Here is a 16352-nt window from a genome sequence, read left to right on the forward strand (position 1 = left end):
AAAGTGGAGTGAGCAATTTGGAGCTCGTGTCAGTATTGAAATGGACTTTTCCCACAACACTGGTGTGCTCTCAATAAACTGATCGATTATTGAGGAAGCCTGAAAGAGAAAGGGAGGTTTTTGGAAACCTGAACACAAATTGAAAGGGAGGTTTTGGAGTTCTATTGTCTCTCCAAATCTAGCGACAGGGACCGAATATGACCAAGTCAGAAACCAAAGACACAGGGACACCGAGCAGTCACTAAATGAGGAGACTTATTTTCAAGGCACGAAGATCGACCGGGCGATAACTGGACATCACCCAGGATGTTATGTTCCAGTGAAACCCTATTTGAACCGATTTGGCGATTCATAGTCTAATAATAATTTAAAAACGATGGTTTGGCAGCTTTCCAGAAATTGTGGGTGGCTCTTAAAAGAGCCGTTGGTTTTTGATGAGTTTGAGAACAGTTTTACTTGGAGCTGGTGTACTTGGTCACCGCCTTTGTCCCTTCCGACACGGCGTGCTTGGCCAGTTCCCCGGGCAGCAGCAGGCGCACGGCGGTCTGGATCTCCCGGGAGCTGATGGTGCTGCGCTTGTTGTAATGGGCCAGGCGGGAAGCCTCACCCGCGATGCGCTCGAAAATATCGTTGACGAAGGAGTTCATGATGCTCATGGCCTTGGAGGAGATGCCGGTGTCGGGGTGAACCTGCTTCATCACTTTGTAGATGTAGATGGAGTAACTCTCCTTCCTCGACCTTCGCCGCTTCTTGCCGCCCTTTACTGCCGGTTTCTTAATGACTTTCTTGGCTCCCTTCTTGGAAGCTGGTTTCGATGTTGGTTTCTTCTCGTCAGCCATCGTCAATTTCACCCAGAAATAAAGCAAACCTCTTCCGAGCGCTGATTAAATAGACAGAGCCTCACATCTATGCTAATGAGGAATGGGGAAAGGAATGATTGTGATTGGACATTGTAAGAATGAGGACAGCCAGTTATATTCTGTTTATTTGACTGGATAAAAAAACAGACCAATCAGAATTAGGATTTTGCACCAATCATAAACCTCAAATTACAATCATATTACAAACAGGAAATACATTTCAGAAAGAATGTCTCCAGTCCCAGTTTGTCAGTGTGTAAAGATCCACCGGGAAAAGTCACCTGGCTGTCGGTGAGAGGGACCCTTCAGCACAGAGAGACTGTGGGATTCCTTCAGGAACTGTGAGTGCCTTTTAAATGTGAGTGGGATTTACTCACTCTCTGATACAGTGTGGGATATACACACTCTCTGATACAGTGTGAGAGTGTGGGATTTACTCACTCTCTGATACAGTGTGAGTGTGGGATTTACTCACTCTGATACAGTGTGTGAGTGTGGGATTTACTCACTCTCTGATACAGTGTGTGTGTGTGGGATTTACTCACTCTCTGATACAGTGTGTGAGTGTGGGATTTACTCACTCTCCGATACAGTGTGTGAGTGTGGGATTTACTCACTCTCTGATACAGTGTGTGAGAGTGGGATTTACGCACTCTCTGATACAGTGTGTGAGTGTGGGATTTACGCACTCTCTGATACAGTGTGTGTGTGTGGGATTTACTCACTCTCTGATACAGTGTGTGAGTGTGGGATTTACTCACTCTCTGATACAGTGTGAGTGTGGGATTTACTCACTCTCTGATACAGTGTGTGAGTGTGGAATTTACTCACTCTCTGATACAGTGTGAGAGTGTGGGATTTACTCACTCTCTGATACAGTGTGCGTTGGATTTACTCACTCTCTGATACAGTGTGTGAGTGTGGGATTTACTCACTCTCTGATACAGTGTGAGAGTGTGGGATTTACTCACTCTCTGATACAGTGTGTGTTGGATTTACTCACTCTCTGATACAGTATGTGTGTGGGATTTACTCACTCTCTGATACAGTGTGTGTTGGATTTACTCACTCTCTGATACAGTGTGTGAGTGTGGGATTTATCACTCTCTGATACAGTGTGGGATTTACTCACTCTCTGATACACTGTGTGAGTGTGGGATTTACTCACTCTCTGATGCAGTGTGTGTTGGATTTACTCACTCTCTGATACAGTGTGTGAGTGTGGGATTTACTCACTCTCTGATACAGTGTGTGTGTTGGATTTACTCACTCTCTGATACAGTGTGTGAGTGTGGGATCTACTCACTCTCTGATACAGTGTGGGATTTACTCACTCTCTGATACAGTGTGAGTATGGGATTTACTCACTGTCTGATATAATGTGTGAGTGTGGGATTTATTCACTCTGATACAGTGTGCGAGTGTGGGATTTACTCACTCTCTGATACAGTGTGTGTGTGGGATTTACTCACTCTCAGATACAGTGTGTGCGGGATTTACTCACACTCTGATACAGTGCGTGAGTGTGGGATTTACTCACTCTGATACAGTGTGAGAGTGTGGGATTTACTCACTCTCTGATACAGTGTGAGTGTGGGATTTACTCACTCTCTGATACAGTGTGTGAGTGTGGGATTTACTCACTCTCTGATACAGTGTGTGAGTGTGGGATTTACTCACTCTCTGATACAGTGTGTGTGTGGGATTTACTCACTCTCTGATACAGTGTGAGTGTGAGTATTACTCTAGCTAAGGCCTAACCAATGTTTTATACAGTTCCAGCATAACCTGCCTTTTCTTAAACTCTGTGCCTCGGCGAATAGAGACAAGGATATCATAGGCCCGGGGTTTTCAAGCTCAGGGTCGTGACCTGTGGGTGGATCTCAGGAAGGTTTCAGGAGGGTGGTAGTTATCCAGATCGCGGAAGGAATGGCCAATGGTCACGACTAGTGTTTACAAATGCCAACCATGATGGACGTTTGAGATTGTCGGCCATTCCGCGCATGCGTCTCTTATCAAGCAGTGCGCAGGCCTGGAGCCCAGCAAGTTGGACTGGCTCCTGCTGATGTCAGTGCGTTGTCCCGGGCCAGTTTTGTTCAGCAAATTCTGGACTCCTCCCACCGGAGGCGGCGCCAGCGAGCAGGTCCCACGCCACTTACGCTGACATCACGTGTTCTGGGCGCGAGTGAGATTCCTCCATTTTGCAGCTGCCAGCAGTGCTGGAGTGAACTCCAGGGTCTCTGGTGAACAACCCATGAAGAAGCTGAAAACAGGAACAAAGCAGCACAATGATGAGTATTTGAGGGGTGGGTTTATAAATTGTGCCACTGCAATCAGGAGTCAAATTTCATGGGTGTTACATGTCGGGAATTACTGGCAAGTGAAAGTTTAAAACCCTCAAAATGTCAAAGACATTTGAAGAGTAAGCAGGGCGAGTTCCAGGACAAACCTCTGTATTTTTTTCAACGGATGCAGTGAGATCTTAAATCATCAGCTGGAGTCATTATCAGAAATGTAACATTGAATAACAAAGCAAGTGAGATCGTGGGGACCAAGCAGGCTCACCTGTCACATTAAAGGCGAGTGGAAATGGTGGGTGTGTGTGAGAGAGAGTGGGTGTGTGTGAGAGAGAGTGGTTGTGTGTGAGAGAGAGTGTGTGTGTGTGTGAGAGAGAGTGTGTGTGTGTGAGAGAGAGTGTGTGTGTGAGAGAGAGAGTGTGTGTGTGTGTGAGAGAGAGTGGGTGGGTGTGAGAGAGAGTGGCTCTGTGAGAGAGAGAGTGGGTGTGTGTGTGAGAGAGAGAGAGTGGGTGTGTGTGAGAGAGAGTGGGTGTGTGCGAGAGTGGTTGTGTGTGAGAGAGAGTGTGTGTGTGAGAGAGAGTGGGTGTGTGTGAGAGAGAGTGGGTGCGTGTGAAAGAGAGTGGGTGTGTGAGAGAGAGTGGGTGTGTGTGAGAGAGAGTGGGTGTGTGCGAGAGAGAGTGGGTGTGTGCGAGAGAGAGTGGGTGTGTGCGAGAGAGAGTGGTTGTGTGTGAGAGAGAGTGTGTGTGTGAGAGAGAGTGGGTGTGTGTGAGAGAGAGTGGGTGTGTGTGAGAGAGAGTGGGTCTGTGAGAGAGAGAGTGGGTGTCTGTGTGTGAGAGAGAGTGGGTGCGTGTGAAAGAGAATGGGTGTGTGAGAGAGAGAGAGAGTGGGTGTGTGAGAGAGAGTTGGTGTGTGAGAGAGTGGGTGCGTGTGAGAGAGAGTGGGTGCGTGTGAGAGAGAGTGGGTGCGTATGAGAGAGAGTGGGTGTGTGTGAGAGAGTGTGGGTGTGTGTGAGAGAGAGTGTGTGTGTGTGAGAGAGAGTGGATGTGTGTGTGAGTGTGTTTGTGAGAGAGTGGGTGTGTGTGAGAGTGCATGTGTGCAAGAGAGAGTGGGTGTGTGTGAGAGAGTGTGTGTGTGTGTGAGAGAGTGTGGGTGTGTGTGAGAGAGAGTGGGTGTGTGTGAGAGAGAGTGGGTGTGTGAGAGAGTGGGTGTGTGTGAGAGAGAGTGGGTGGATGTGTGTGTGAGTGAGAGAGTTGGTGTGTGAGAGAGAGAGAGAGTGGGTGTGTGTGAGAGTGCGTTTGTGAGAGAGAGAGTGGGTGTGTGAGAGAGTGCGTGTGTGAGCGAGTGAGCCTCTGTATTTTACATTGTCACTCTTTGATATGTAACACATATTTTACTCTTGCTGCTCTGTTACTGGGGTGTGTGTGTGTGAGAGAGAGAGAGTGTGTTTTACCATCATGGTCTCTGTGATATATGATGCATATTTTACTGTGTACTGCTCAGTTACTGTTGTGTCAAAGAGTGTGTGAATATCAGAGTATGAAAATATGAGAGTGTGAGTGTGTGTGAGGAAGTGTGTGCGAGGGAATGTGTCACTATGTCTGCAAGAGTGTACGAGTGTGAGAAATAGTCTGCGTGAGTGCGTGTGTGTTTTACCTTCATTGTCTCTGTGATATTTCACACATATTTTACTGCTCAGTTACTGGTGTGCGAGTGTGTTTATCCTCACTGTCTGGCTATCATATATAATATATTTTACTGCTTACTGCTCAGTTACTTAAGTGTGAGAGTGGCGAGAGTGTGGTTTACCCTCACTGTCCCTCTGCGATATATAACACATATTGAACTGCTTACTGCTCAGTGACTGGTGTGTCCATGTGTGAGGCAGTCTGAGAGAGAGGGACTAGGAGTGTGAGAGAGTGAGTGTGTGTGAGTGTGTGTGAGAGTTAGTGTTTGCCAGAGAAATAGTGAGTGTGTGTCACACTGTCTCTCATTGTCCCTCTGTGAAAGATAAAGCATAATTTACCACTCAGTTACTGGTGTGTGTGTGTGAATGAGAGAGTGTATGAGTGTGTGTGAGAGAGAATGTGTGAGAGAGAGTGAAATACGAGTTATATAGCACAGAGACAGTGAGGGTAAACACACTCACACTATCTCTCACACACCAGTAACTGAGCAATAAGCAGTAGAATATTCAATATATATCACAGAGAGATAGTGGTTACTATCACAGAGGTTACTACACACACTCATAGGTCGATTGTCCCGAAAGACGAGCTGTTAGGTAATTTGGACATTCTGAATTCTCCCTCCCTGTACCTAAACAGGTGCCAGAATGTGGCGACTTGGGGCTTTTCACAGAAACTTCATTGCAGTGTTAATGTAAGCCTACTTGTGACAATAAAGATTATTATAAGATAGAGTCACATCTGTGTGTATGTGTTAACCTCACTGTCTCTCTGTGATATATAATGAATATTTTACTGCTTACTGCTGTGTGGGTGTGTGAGTGAGACAGTGTGTGTGTGAGTGAGACAGTGTGTTTGGGAGTGTGTGTGTGAGTGAGACAGTGTGTTTGGGAGTGTGTGTGTGAGTGAGGCAGTGTGTTTGGGAGTGTGTGTGTGAGTGAGGCAGTGTGTTTGGGAGTGTGTGTGTGAGTGAGACAGTGTGTTTGGGAGTGTGTGTGAGTGAGACAGTGTGTTTGGGAGTGTGTGTGTGAGTGAGACAGTGTGTTTGGGAGTGTGTGTGTGAGTGAGACAGTGTGTTTGGGAGTGTGTTTGGGAGTGAGACAGTGTGTGTGTGAGTGAGACTGTGTTTGGGAGTGTGTGTGTGAGTGAGACAGTGTGTTTGGGAGTGTGTTTGTGAGTGAGACAGTGTGTTTGGGAGTGTGTGTGGGAGTGAGCCAGTGTGTTTGGGAGTGTGTGTGTGAGTGAGACAGTGTGTTTGGGAGTGTGTGTGTGAGTGAGACAGTGTGTTTGGGAGTGTGTGTGTGAGTGAGACAGTGTGTTTGGGAGTGTGTGTGTGTGTGTGAGTGAGACAGTGTGTTTGGGAGTGTGTTTGTGAGTGAGACAGTGTGTTTGGGAGTGTGTTTGGGAGTGAGACAGTGTTTTTGGGGTGAGACAGTGTGTTTGGGAGTGTGTGTGTGAGTGAGACAGTGTGTGTGTGAGTGAGACAGTGTGTGTATGAGTGAGACAGTGTGTGTATGAGTGAGACAGTGTATGTATGAGTGAGACAGTGTGTTTGGGAGTGTGTGTGTGAGTGAGACAGTGTGTTTGGGAGTGTGTTTGTGAGTGAGACAGTGTGTTTGGGAGTGAGACAGTGTTTTTGGGGTGAGACAGTGTGTTTGGGAGTGTGTGTGTGAGTGAGACAGTGTGTGTGTGAGTGAGACAGTGTGTTTGGGAGTGTGTGTGGGAGTGAGCCAGTGTGTTTGGGAGTGTGTGTGTGAGTGAGCCAGTGTGTTTGGGAGTGTGTATGTGAGTGAGACAGTGTGTTTGGGAGTGTGTGTATGAGTGAGACAGTGTGTTTGGGAGTGTGTGTGTGAGTGAGACAGTGTGTTTGGGAGTGTGTTTGTGAGTGAGACAGTGTGTTTGGGAGTGTGTGTGGGAGTGAGCCAGTGTGTTTGGGAATGTGTGTGTGAGTGAGCCAGTGTGTTTGGGAGTGTGTATGTGAGTGAGACAGTGTGTTTGGGAGTGTGTGTATGAGTGAGACAGTGTGTTTGGGAGTGTGTGTGTGAGTGAGACAGTGAGTTTGGCAGTGTGTGTGTGAGTGAGACAGTGTGTTTGGGAGTGTGTGTGTGAGTGAGACAGTGTGTTTGGGAGTGTGTTTGGGAGTGAGACAGTGTGTTTGGGAGTGTGTGTGGGAGTGAGCCAGTGTGTTTGGGAGTGTGTGTGTGAGTGAGCCAGTGTGTTTGGGAGTGTGTATGTGAGTGAGACAGTGTGTTTGGGAGTGTGTTTGTGAGTGAGACAGTGTTTGGGAGTGTGTGTGTGAGTGAGACAGTGTGTTTGGGAGTGTGTGTGTGAGTGAGACAGTGTGTTTGGGAGTGAGGCAGTGTGTTTGGGAGTGTGTGTGGGAGTGAGCCAGTGTGTTTGGGAGTGTGTGTGTGAGTGAGACAGTGTTTGGGAGTGTGTGTGTGAGTGAGACAGTGTGTTTGGGAGTGTGTTTGTGAGTGAGACAGTGTGTTTGGGAGTGTGTGTGGGAGTGAGCCAGTGTGTTTGGGAGTGTGTGTGTGAGTGAGACAGTGTTTGGGAGTGTGTTTGGGTGTGAGCCAGTGTGTTTGGGAGTGTGTGTGTGAGTGAGACAGTGTGTTTGGGAGTGTGTGTGTGAGTGAGACAGTGTGTTTGGGAGTGTGTGTGTGAGTGAGACAGTGTGTTTGGGAGTGTGTGTGTGAGTGAGACAGTGTGTTTGGGAGTGTGTATGTGAGTGAGACAGTGTGTTTGGGAGTGTGTGTGTGAGTGAGACAGTGTGTTTGGGAGTGTGTGTGTGAGTGAGACAGTGTGTGTGAGTGAGACAGTGTGTTTGGGAGTGTGTGTGTGAGTGAGACAGTGTGTTTGGGAGTGTGTGTGTATTTATTGTCGCTGTCTCTCTGTGATGTATAACAGCTTTTACTGCTTACTGCTCAGGTACTGGTGAGTGAGAGTGTGTAAGTGAGAGAATGTGAGTTTTACCCTCACTATGTATCTGTGATATATAACACATATTTTACTCTTACAGGTGTGTGTGTATTTTACCCTCACTATGTATCTGTGATATATAACACATAGAACATAGAACAATACAGCGCAGTACAGGCCCTTCGGCCCACGATGTTGCACTGAAACAAAAGCCATCTAACCTACACTATGCCATTATCATCCATATGTTTATCCAATAAACTTTTAAATGCCCTCAATGTTGGCGAGTTCACTACTGTAGCAGGTAGGGCATTCCACGGCCTCACGACTCTTTGCGTAAAGAACTTACCTCTGACCTCTGTCCTATATCTATTACCCCTCAGTTTAAAGTTATGTCCCCTCGTGCCAGCCATATCCATCCGCGGGAGAAGGCTCTCACTGTCCACCCTATCCAACCCCCTGATCATTTTGTATGCCTCTATTAAGTCTCCTCTTAACCTTCTTCTCTCCAACGAAAACAACCTCAAGTCCATCAGCCTTTCCTCATAAGATTTTCCCTCCATACCAGGCAACATCCTGGTAAATCTCCTCTGCACCCGCTCCAAAGCCTCCACGTCCTTCCTATAATGCGGTGACCAGAACTGTACGCAATACTCCAAATGCGGCTGTACCAGAGTTCTGTACAGCTGCAACATGACCTCCCGACTCCGGAACTCAATCCCTCTACCAATAAAGGCCAACACTCCATAGGCCTTCTTCACAACCCTATCAACCTGGGTGGCAACTTTCAGGGATCTATGTACATGGACACCTAGATCCCTCTGCTCATCCACACTTTCAAGAACTTTACCATTAGCCAAATATTCCGCATTCCTGTTATTCCTTCCAAAGTGAATCACCTCACACTTCTCTACATTAAACTCCATTTGCCACCTCTCAGCCCAGCTCTGCAGCTTATCTATATCCCTCTGGAACCTGCTACATCCTTCCACACTATCGACAACACCACCGACTTTAGTATCGTCTGCAAATTTACTCACCCACCCTTCTGCGCCTTCCTCTAGGTCATTGATAAAAATGACAAACAGCAACGGCCCCAGAACAGATCCTTGTGGTACTCCACTTGTTACTGTACTCCATTCTGAACATTTCCCATCAACCACCACCCTCTGTCTTCTTTCAGCTAGCCAATTTCTGATCCACATCTCTAAATCACCCTCAATCCCCAGCCTCCGTATTTTTTGCAATAGCCTACCGTGGGGAACCTTATCAAACGTTTGCTGAAATCCATATACACCACATCAACTGCTCTACCCTTGTCTACCTGTTCAGTCACATATTTTACACTTACAGGTGTGTGTGTGTTTTACCCTCACTATGTATCTGTGATATATAAAACATATTTTACTCTTACAGGTGTGTGTTTTACCCTCACTATGTATCTGTGATATATAACACATATTTTACTCTTACAGGTCTGTGTGTGTGTTTTACCCTCACTATGTATCTGTGATATATAACACATATTTTACTCTTACAGGTGTGTGTGTGTTTTACCCTCACTATGTATGTGATATATAACACATATTTTACTCTTACAGGTGTGTGTGTGTGTTTTACCCTCACTATGTATCTGTGATATATAACACATATTTTACTCTTACAGGTGTGTGTGTTTTACCCTCACTATGTATCTGTGATATATAACACATATTTTACTCTTACAGGTGTGTGTGTGTGTTTTACCCTCACTATGTATCTGTGATATATAACACAGATTTTACTTACAGGTGTGTGTGTGAGTTTTACCCTCACTATGTATCTGTGATATATAACACATATTTTACTCTTACAGTGTGTGCGAGTTTTACCCTCACTATGTATCTGTGATATATAACACATATTTTACTCTTACAGGTGTGTGTTTTACCCTCACTATGTATCTGTGATATATAACACATATTTTACTCTTACAGGTGTGTGTGTTTTACCCTCACTATGTATCTGTGATATATAACACATATTTTACTCTTACAGGTGTGTGTGTGTGTTTTACCCTCACTATGTATCTGTGATATATAACACAGATTTTACTCTTACAGGTGTGTGTGTGAGTTTTACCCTCACTATGTATCTGTGATATATAACACATATTTTACTCTTACAGGTGTGTGTGTGTTTTACCCTCACTATGTATGTGATATATAACACATATTTTACTCTTACAGGTGTGTGTGTGTGTTTTACCCTCACTATGTATCTGTGATATATAACACATATTTTACTCTTACAGGTGTGTGTGTTTTACCCTCACTATGTATCTGTGATATATAACACATATTTTACTCTTACAGGTGTGTGTGTGTGTTTTACCCTCACTATGTATCTGTGATATATAACACAGATTTTACTCTTACAGGTGTGTGTGTGAGTTTTACCCTCACTATGTATCTGTGATATATAACACATATTTTACTCTTACAGTGTGTGCGAGTTTTACCCTCACTATGTATCTGTGATATATAACACATATTTTACTCTTACAGGTGTGTGTGTGTTTTACCCTCACTATGTATTTGTGATACATAACACATAATTTACTCTTACTGGTGTGTGTGTGTTTTACCCTCACTATGTATCTGTTATATATAACACATATTTTACTATTGCAGGTGTGTGTGAGTTTTACCCTCACTATGTATCTGTGATATATAAAACTTATTTAACTCTTACAGGTGTGTGTGTGTTTTACCCTCACTATGTATCTGTGATATATAACACATATTTTACTCTTACAGGTGTGTGTGTGTTTTACCCTCACTATGTATCTGTGATATATAACACATATTTTACTCTTACAGGTGTGTGTGTGTTTTACCCTTACTATGTATCTGTGATATATAACACATATTTTCCTCTTACAGGTGTGTGTGTGAGTTTTACCCTCACTATGTATTTGTGATATATAACACATAATTTACACTTACAGGTGTTTGTGAGTTTTACCCTCACTATGTATCTGTGATATATAAAACTTATTTAACTGCTTACTGCTCAGTGACTGGTATGTGTGTGAGTGAGAGTGACTGAGTGTGTGTGAGAGAGAGTCTGTGAGTGTGTGTGAGAGGGAACATCTGTGTGTGAGAGAGAGTGTAAGTGTGTGTGACAGTCGTGCGAGTGTGTTTATCCGGGACTTGAGGTCAATGTGAGTCTGACTGCTTCTTTTCTCTGTGACGGTGGAGATGATGTTGTGTCTGTGTCTCTGCAATGTTGGATTAATATTGTACTTACTGTCAGTTAGAAGGAGACGGCGACACATACATTTTGCTGAGGAATCATCATCTTGTTCTTGGAACTCATTTCTTCATCTGTTGAACTAGGGGGAAGAAAGCATATCTCTTGTAAATCAGGGTCAAATGAGGCCAAAGATAAATCAATCTATTCTTTCAACTGATAATCACAGAATTTACAGTGCAGAAGGAGGCCATTCGGTCCATCGGGTCCATCTTTGTAAAGAGCATCTCACGCCTCCACCCTAACCCAGAAATCCATGCCTCCACCCTCACCCAGAAACCCATGCCTCCACCCTAACCCAGTAACCCCACCTAACCTTTTTGGACTCTAAGTGCAATTTATTCGGGCCAATCCACCTAACCTGCACATCTTAGGACTGTGGGAGGAAACCGGAGCACCCGGAGGAAACCCACGCAGATACGGGGAGAGCGTGCAGACTCCGCAGATAGCAACACAAGCCTGGAAATTGAACCTGGTACCATAGAGCAGCGAAGCAGCCGTGCTAACCACTATGCTACCTTGCTGCCCCCAATCAGTAAAAGAAAGAAAATACTCTCCAAATCCTAACCCAGAATCAGACAAATAAGCCAGGCCCAGAAAGAGCTCTCCCTTCCCCCTGCTCACTCCAAGTCCCGGAACAAGATCGTGCTCCGCTAAGCCTCTTGCAAACAGCCCCCGATTCTCCCTGAACTCCCCCCGAGTCAGTAATGATCTCTGAGCCTCTTTGCTCACACTCCCAAATGGATGTGCTGCTGCAATGAGAACGCTGTTTCCTCGCTGACCTGGGCCCTGACATTGACATTTAACTCAGTTTCAACAAAGCGATTCCACTCACTGACCAAATGGAGAGTGTGGGGGAGGGGCTGCGCATGCGCTCCCAATCTCAGAATGATGTGGAGATGCCGGCGTTGGACTGGGGTGAGCACAGTAAGAAGTCTGACAACACCAGGTTAAAGTCCAACAGGTTTGTTTCGATGTCACTAGCTTTCAGAGCACTGCTCCTTCTTCAGGTGAATGAAGAGGTATGTTCCAGAAATATATATAGAGACAGATTCAAAGATGCCAGACAATGCTTCGAATGTGACCATTAGCAGGTGATTAAATCTTTACAGATCCAGAGATGGGGTAACCCCAGGTTAAGGAGGTGTGAATTGTCTCAAACCAGGACAGTTGGTAGGATTTCGCAGGCCAGATGTTTGGGGATGAATGTAATGCGACATGAATCCCAGGTATTACATTCATCCCCCACCACCTGGCCTGCAAAATCCTACCAACAGTCCTGGCTTGACACAATTCACACCTCCTTAACCTGGGGTTACCCCATCTCTGGATCTGTAAAGATTTAATCACCTGCTAATGCTCGCATTCGAAGCATTGTCTGGCATCTTTGAATCTGTCTATATATATGTTTCTGGAACATACCTCTTCATTCACCTGAGGAAGGAGCAGCGCTCCGAAAGCTAGTGACATCGAAACAAACCTGTTGGACTTTAACCTGGTGTTGTAAGACTTCGTACTGTGCTCACCCCAGTCCAACGCCGGCATCTCCACATCGCGACTAGCAGGGGCGGGGTTACACCGGGCATGCGCACATCCCCGCAGCAATCCCGCATTGAGAATCAATGGGAACATTCCCCATTTCATAGTCATCACATGTGGAGCAAAACCTCCGATAGAGCCCTTGTTGGGGGACTGTGTGTGTGGCTGCAAATGGCCCTGCGCCCTCAGGCTCAACCAATCACCTTTGTAGCTGTGTGTTTGTCCCAATGAGAGATTCAATTTGCAGTCATTGCCTGCAGCTTGTTTGTTATTACACTGTCACTCAGCCCCTCAAACTCACACTTTCTGCAAACTACCTTTCCACTGATTTACTTCATTTTCCACTGAACCATAGAATTACCACAGTGCAGAAGGAGGCAATCTGGCCCATCGAGTCTGCACCGACACTCAGAAAGAGCAGCCCACCTAGAACCACTCCCCACCCGACCACCATAAATCTGTATCCCTACGTAATCTACACACCCTTGGATACAAAGCGGTAATTCAGCATCGCCAATCCATCTAACCTGCACATCCCCCGGTACACTCACTCCCCCGGTTCACTCACTCCCCCGGTTCACTCACTCCCCCGGTTCACTCACTCCCCCGGTTCACTCACGGCCCCGGTTCACTCACTCTCCTGGTTCACTCACCCTCCTGGTTCACTCACCCCCCTGGTTCACTCACCCCCCCTGGTTCACTCACCCCCCTGGTTCACTCACCCCCCTGGTTCACTCACTCCCCCGGTTCACTCACTCTCCCGGTTCACTCACTCCCCTGGTTCACTCGCTGCCCTGGTTCACTCACCCTCCTGGTTCACTCACCCCCCTGGTTCACTCACCACCCTGGTTCACTCACTCCCCTGGTTCACTCACTCCCCTGGTTCACTCACTCTCCTGGTTCACTCACTCTCCTGGTTCACTCACTCCCCTGGTTCACTCACTCTCCTGGTTCACTCACTCTCCTGGTTCACTCACTCTCCTGGTTCACTCACTCCCCTGGTTCACTCACTCCCCTGGTTCACTCACTCCCCTGGTTCACTCACTCTCCTGGTTCACTCACTCCCCTGGTTCACTCACTCTCCTGATTCACTCACTCTCCGGGTTCACTCACTCTCCTGGTTCACTCACTCCCCTGCTTCACTCACTCTCCTGGTTCACTCACTCTCCTGCTTCACTCACTCTCCTGGTTCACTCACTCTCCTGCTGCACTCACTCTCCCGGTTTACTCACTCTCCTGGTTCACTCACTCCCCTGGTTCACTCAGTCCCCTGGTTCATTCACTCCCCTGGTTCACTCCCCTGGTTTACTCGCTCTCCTGGTTTACTCGCTCCCCTGGTTCACTCACTCTCCTGGTTCACTCACTCCCCTGGTTTACTCACTCCCCTGGTTCACTCACTCCCCTGGTTCACTCACTCCCCTGGATAATTAACTCTCCTGGTTCACTCGCTCTCTTGGTTTACTCGCTCCCCTTGTTTACTCACTCCCCTGGTTCACTCACTCCCCTGGTTCACTCACTCCCCTGGATAATTAACTCTCCTGGTTCACTCGCTCTCCTGGTTCACTCACTCCCCTGGTTTACTCACTCCCCTGGTTCACTCACTCCCCTGGTTCACTCACTCCCCTGGTTCACTCACTCCCCTGGATAATTAACTCTCCTGGTTCACTCGCTCTCCTGGTTTACTCACTCCGCTGGTTTACTCACTCTCCTGGTTCACTCACTCTCCTGGTTCACTCACTCCCCTGGTTCACTCACTCTCCTGGTTCACTCACTCCCCTGGTTTACTCACTCCCCAGGTTTACGCACTCCGCTGGTTTACTCACTCCCCTGGTTTACTCACTCCCCTGGTTTACTCACTCCCCTGGTTTACTCACTCCCCTGGTTTACTCACTCTCCTGGTTTACTCACTCCCCTGGTTTACTCACTCCCCTGGTCCACTCACTCTCCTGGTCCACTCACTCTCCTGGTTCACTCACTCTCCTGGTTCACTCACTCTCCTGGTTCACTCACTCCCCTGTTTCACTCACACCCCTGTTTCACTCACTCTCCTGGTTTACTCACTCTCCTGGTTTACTCACTCCCCTGGTTTACTCACTCCCCTGGTTTACTCACTCCTCTGGTTTACTCACTCTCCTGGTTCACTCACTCCCCTGGTTTGCTCACTCTCCTGGCTCACTCACTCTCCTGGTTTACTCACTCCCCGGGTTCACTCACTCTCCTGGTTCACTCACTCTCCTGGTTCACTCACTCTCCTGCTTCACTCACTCTCCTGCTTCACTCACTCTCCTGGTTCACTCACTCTCCTGCTGCACTCACTCTCCTGGTTCACTCACTCTCCTGGTTCACTCACTCCCCTGGTTCACTCACTCCCCTGGTTCACTCACTCTCCTGGTTCACTCACTCCCCTGGTTTACTCACTCTCCTGGTCCACTCACTCCCCTGGTTCTCTCACTCCCCTGGTTCACTCACTCCCCTGGTTCACTCACACCCCTGGTCCACTCACTCTCCTGGTCCACTCACTCTCCTGGTTCACTCACTCTCCTGGTTCACTCACTCCCCTGGTTCACTCACTCCCCTGGTTCACTCACTCTCCTGGTTCTCTCACTCTCCTGGTTCTCTCACTCTCCTGGTTCACTCACTCACCTGGTTCACTCACTCACCTGGTTCACTCACTCTCCTGGTTCACTCACTCGCCTGGTTCAATCACTCTCCTGGTTCACTCACTCTCCTGGTTCACTCACTCCCCTGGTTCACTCACTCCCCTGGTTCACTCACTCCCCTGGTTCACTCACTCTCCTGGTGCACTCACTCTCCTGGTTCACTCACTCTCCTGGTTCACTCACTCCCCTGGTTCACTCACTCCCCTGGTTTACTCACTGCCCTGTTTTACTCACTCTCCTGATTCACTCACTCTCCTGGTTCACTCACTCCTCTGGATAATTCACTCTCCTGGTTCACTCGCTTTCCTGGTTTACTCGCTCCCCTGGTTTACTCACTCCCCTGGTTTACTCACTCCCCTGGATAATTCACTCTCCTGGTTCACTCGCTCTCCTGGTTTACTCGCTTCCCTGGTTTACTCACTCCCCTGGTTTACTCACTCCCCTGGTTAATTCACTCTCCTGGTTCACTCGCTCTCCTGGTTCACTCACTCCTCTGGATAATTCACTCTCCCGGTTCACTCGCTCTCCTGGTTTACTCGCTCCCCTGTTTTACTCACTCCCCTGGTTTACTCACTCCCCTGTTTTACTCACTCTCCTGGTTTCCTCACTCCCCTGGTTTCCTCACTCCCCTGTTTTACTCACTCCCCTGTTTTACTCACTCTCCTGGTTCACTCACTCCCCTGTTTTACTCACTCTCCTGGTTCACTCACTCTCCTGGTTTGCTCACTCTCCTGGTTCACTCACTCTCCTGTTTTACTCACTCCCCTGGTTTACTCACTCCCCTGTTTTACTCACTCCCCTGTTTTACTCACTCTCCTGGTTTACTCACTCCCCTGGTTTACTCACTCCCCTGTTTTACTCACTCCCCTGTTTTACTCACTCTCCTGGTTCACTCACTCCCCTGTTTTACTCACTCTCCTGGTTCACTCACTCTCCTGGTTCACTCACTCTCCTGGTTTGCTCACTCTCCTGGTTCACGGCAGTTTTCCCAAGCACCATCTTTTACACACTCGCCCGATTTATACGCAGCCTCGAATTGCACATTATTTGGTTACAACCCCCCTCCCCCGGTTTGCACACTGCCCTGTTTACACA

At 47.3% G+C, this 16352-nt stretch overlaps 1 protein-coding gene and 1 long non-coding RNA gene across 2 annotated transcripts; both read right to left on the reverse strand.

The window, feature by feature from the left end:
• Window positions 1-452: 452 nt before the first annotated feature.
• Window positions 453-905, reverse strand: LOC140400046 (histone H2B-like). The gene has a single exon (XM_072489530.1). It carries the CDS (start codon window positions 837-839, stop codon window positions 453-455), a length of 387 nt encoding a protein of 128 aa, XP_072345631.1. The 5' UTR covers window positions 840-905.
• A 62-nt stretch (window positions 906-967) lies between these two features.
• Window positions 968-11139, reverse strand: LOC140400049 (uncharacterized). The gene is made up of 2 exons (XR_011938005.1): window positions 11056-11139; window positions 968-3123 (listed from the first exon to the last, which is right to left on the reverse strand). It is a non-coding gene; the product is annotated as an uncharacterized lncRNA (long non-coding RNA).
• Window positions 11140-16352: the final 5213 nt, after the last annotated feature.

This window comes from Scyliorhinus torazame, chromosome 24 (assembly GCF_047496885.1).
Source record: "Scyliorhinus torazame isolate Kashiwa2021f chromosome 24, sScyTor2.1, whole genome shotgun sequence".
Lineage (NCBI taxonomy): Eukaryota > Metazoa > Chordata > Chondrichthyes > Carcharhiniformes > Scyliorhinidae > Scyliorhinus > Scyliorhinus torazame.

Bases quoted from the DNA above. Each gene is read 5' to 3' on its own strand.
- LOC140400046 (XM_072489530.1), bottom strand. From the start codon at position 839: ATGGCTGACGAGAAGAAACCAACATCGAAACCAGCTTCCAAGAAGGGA.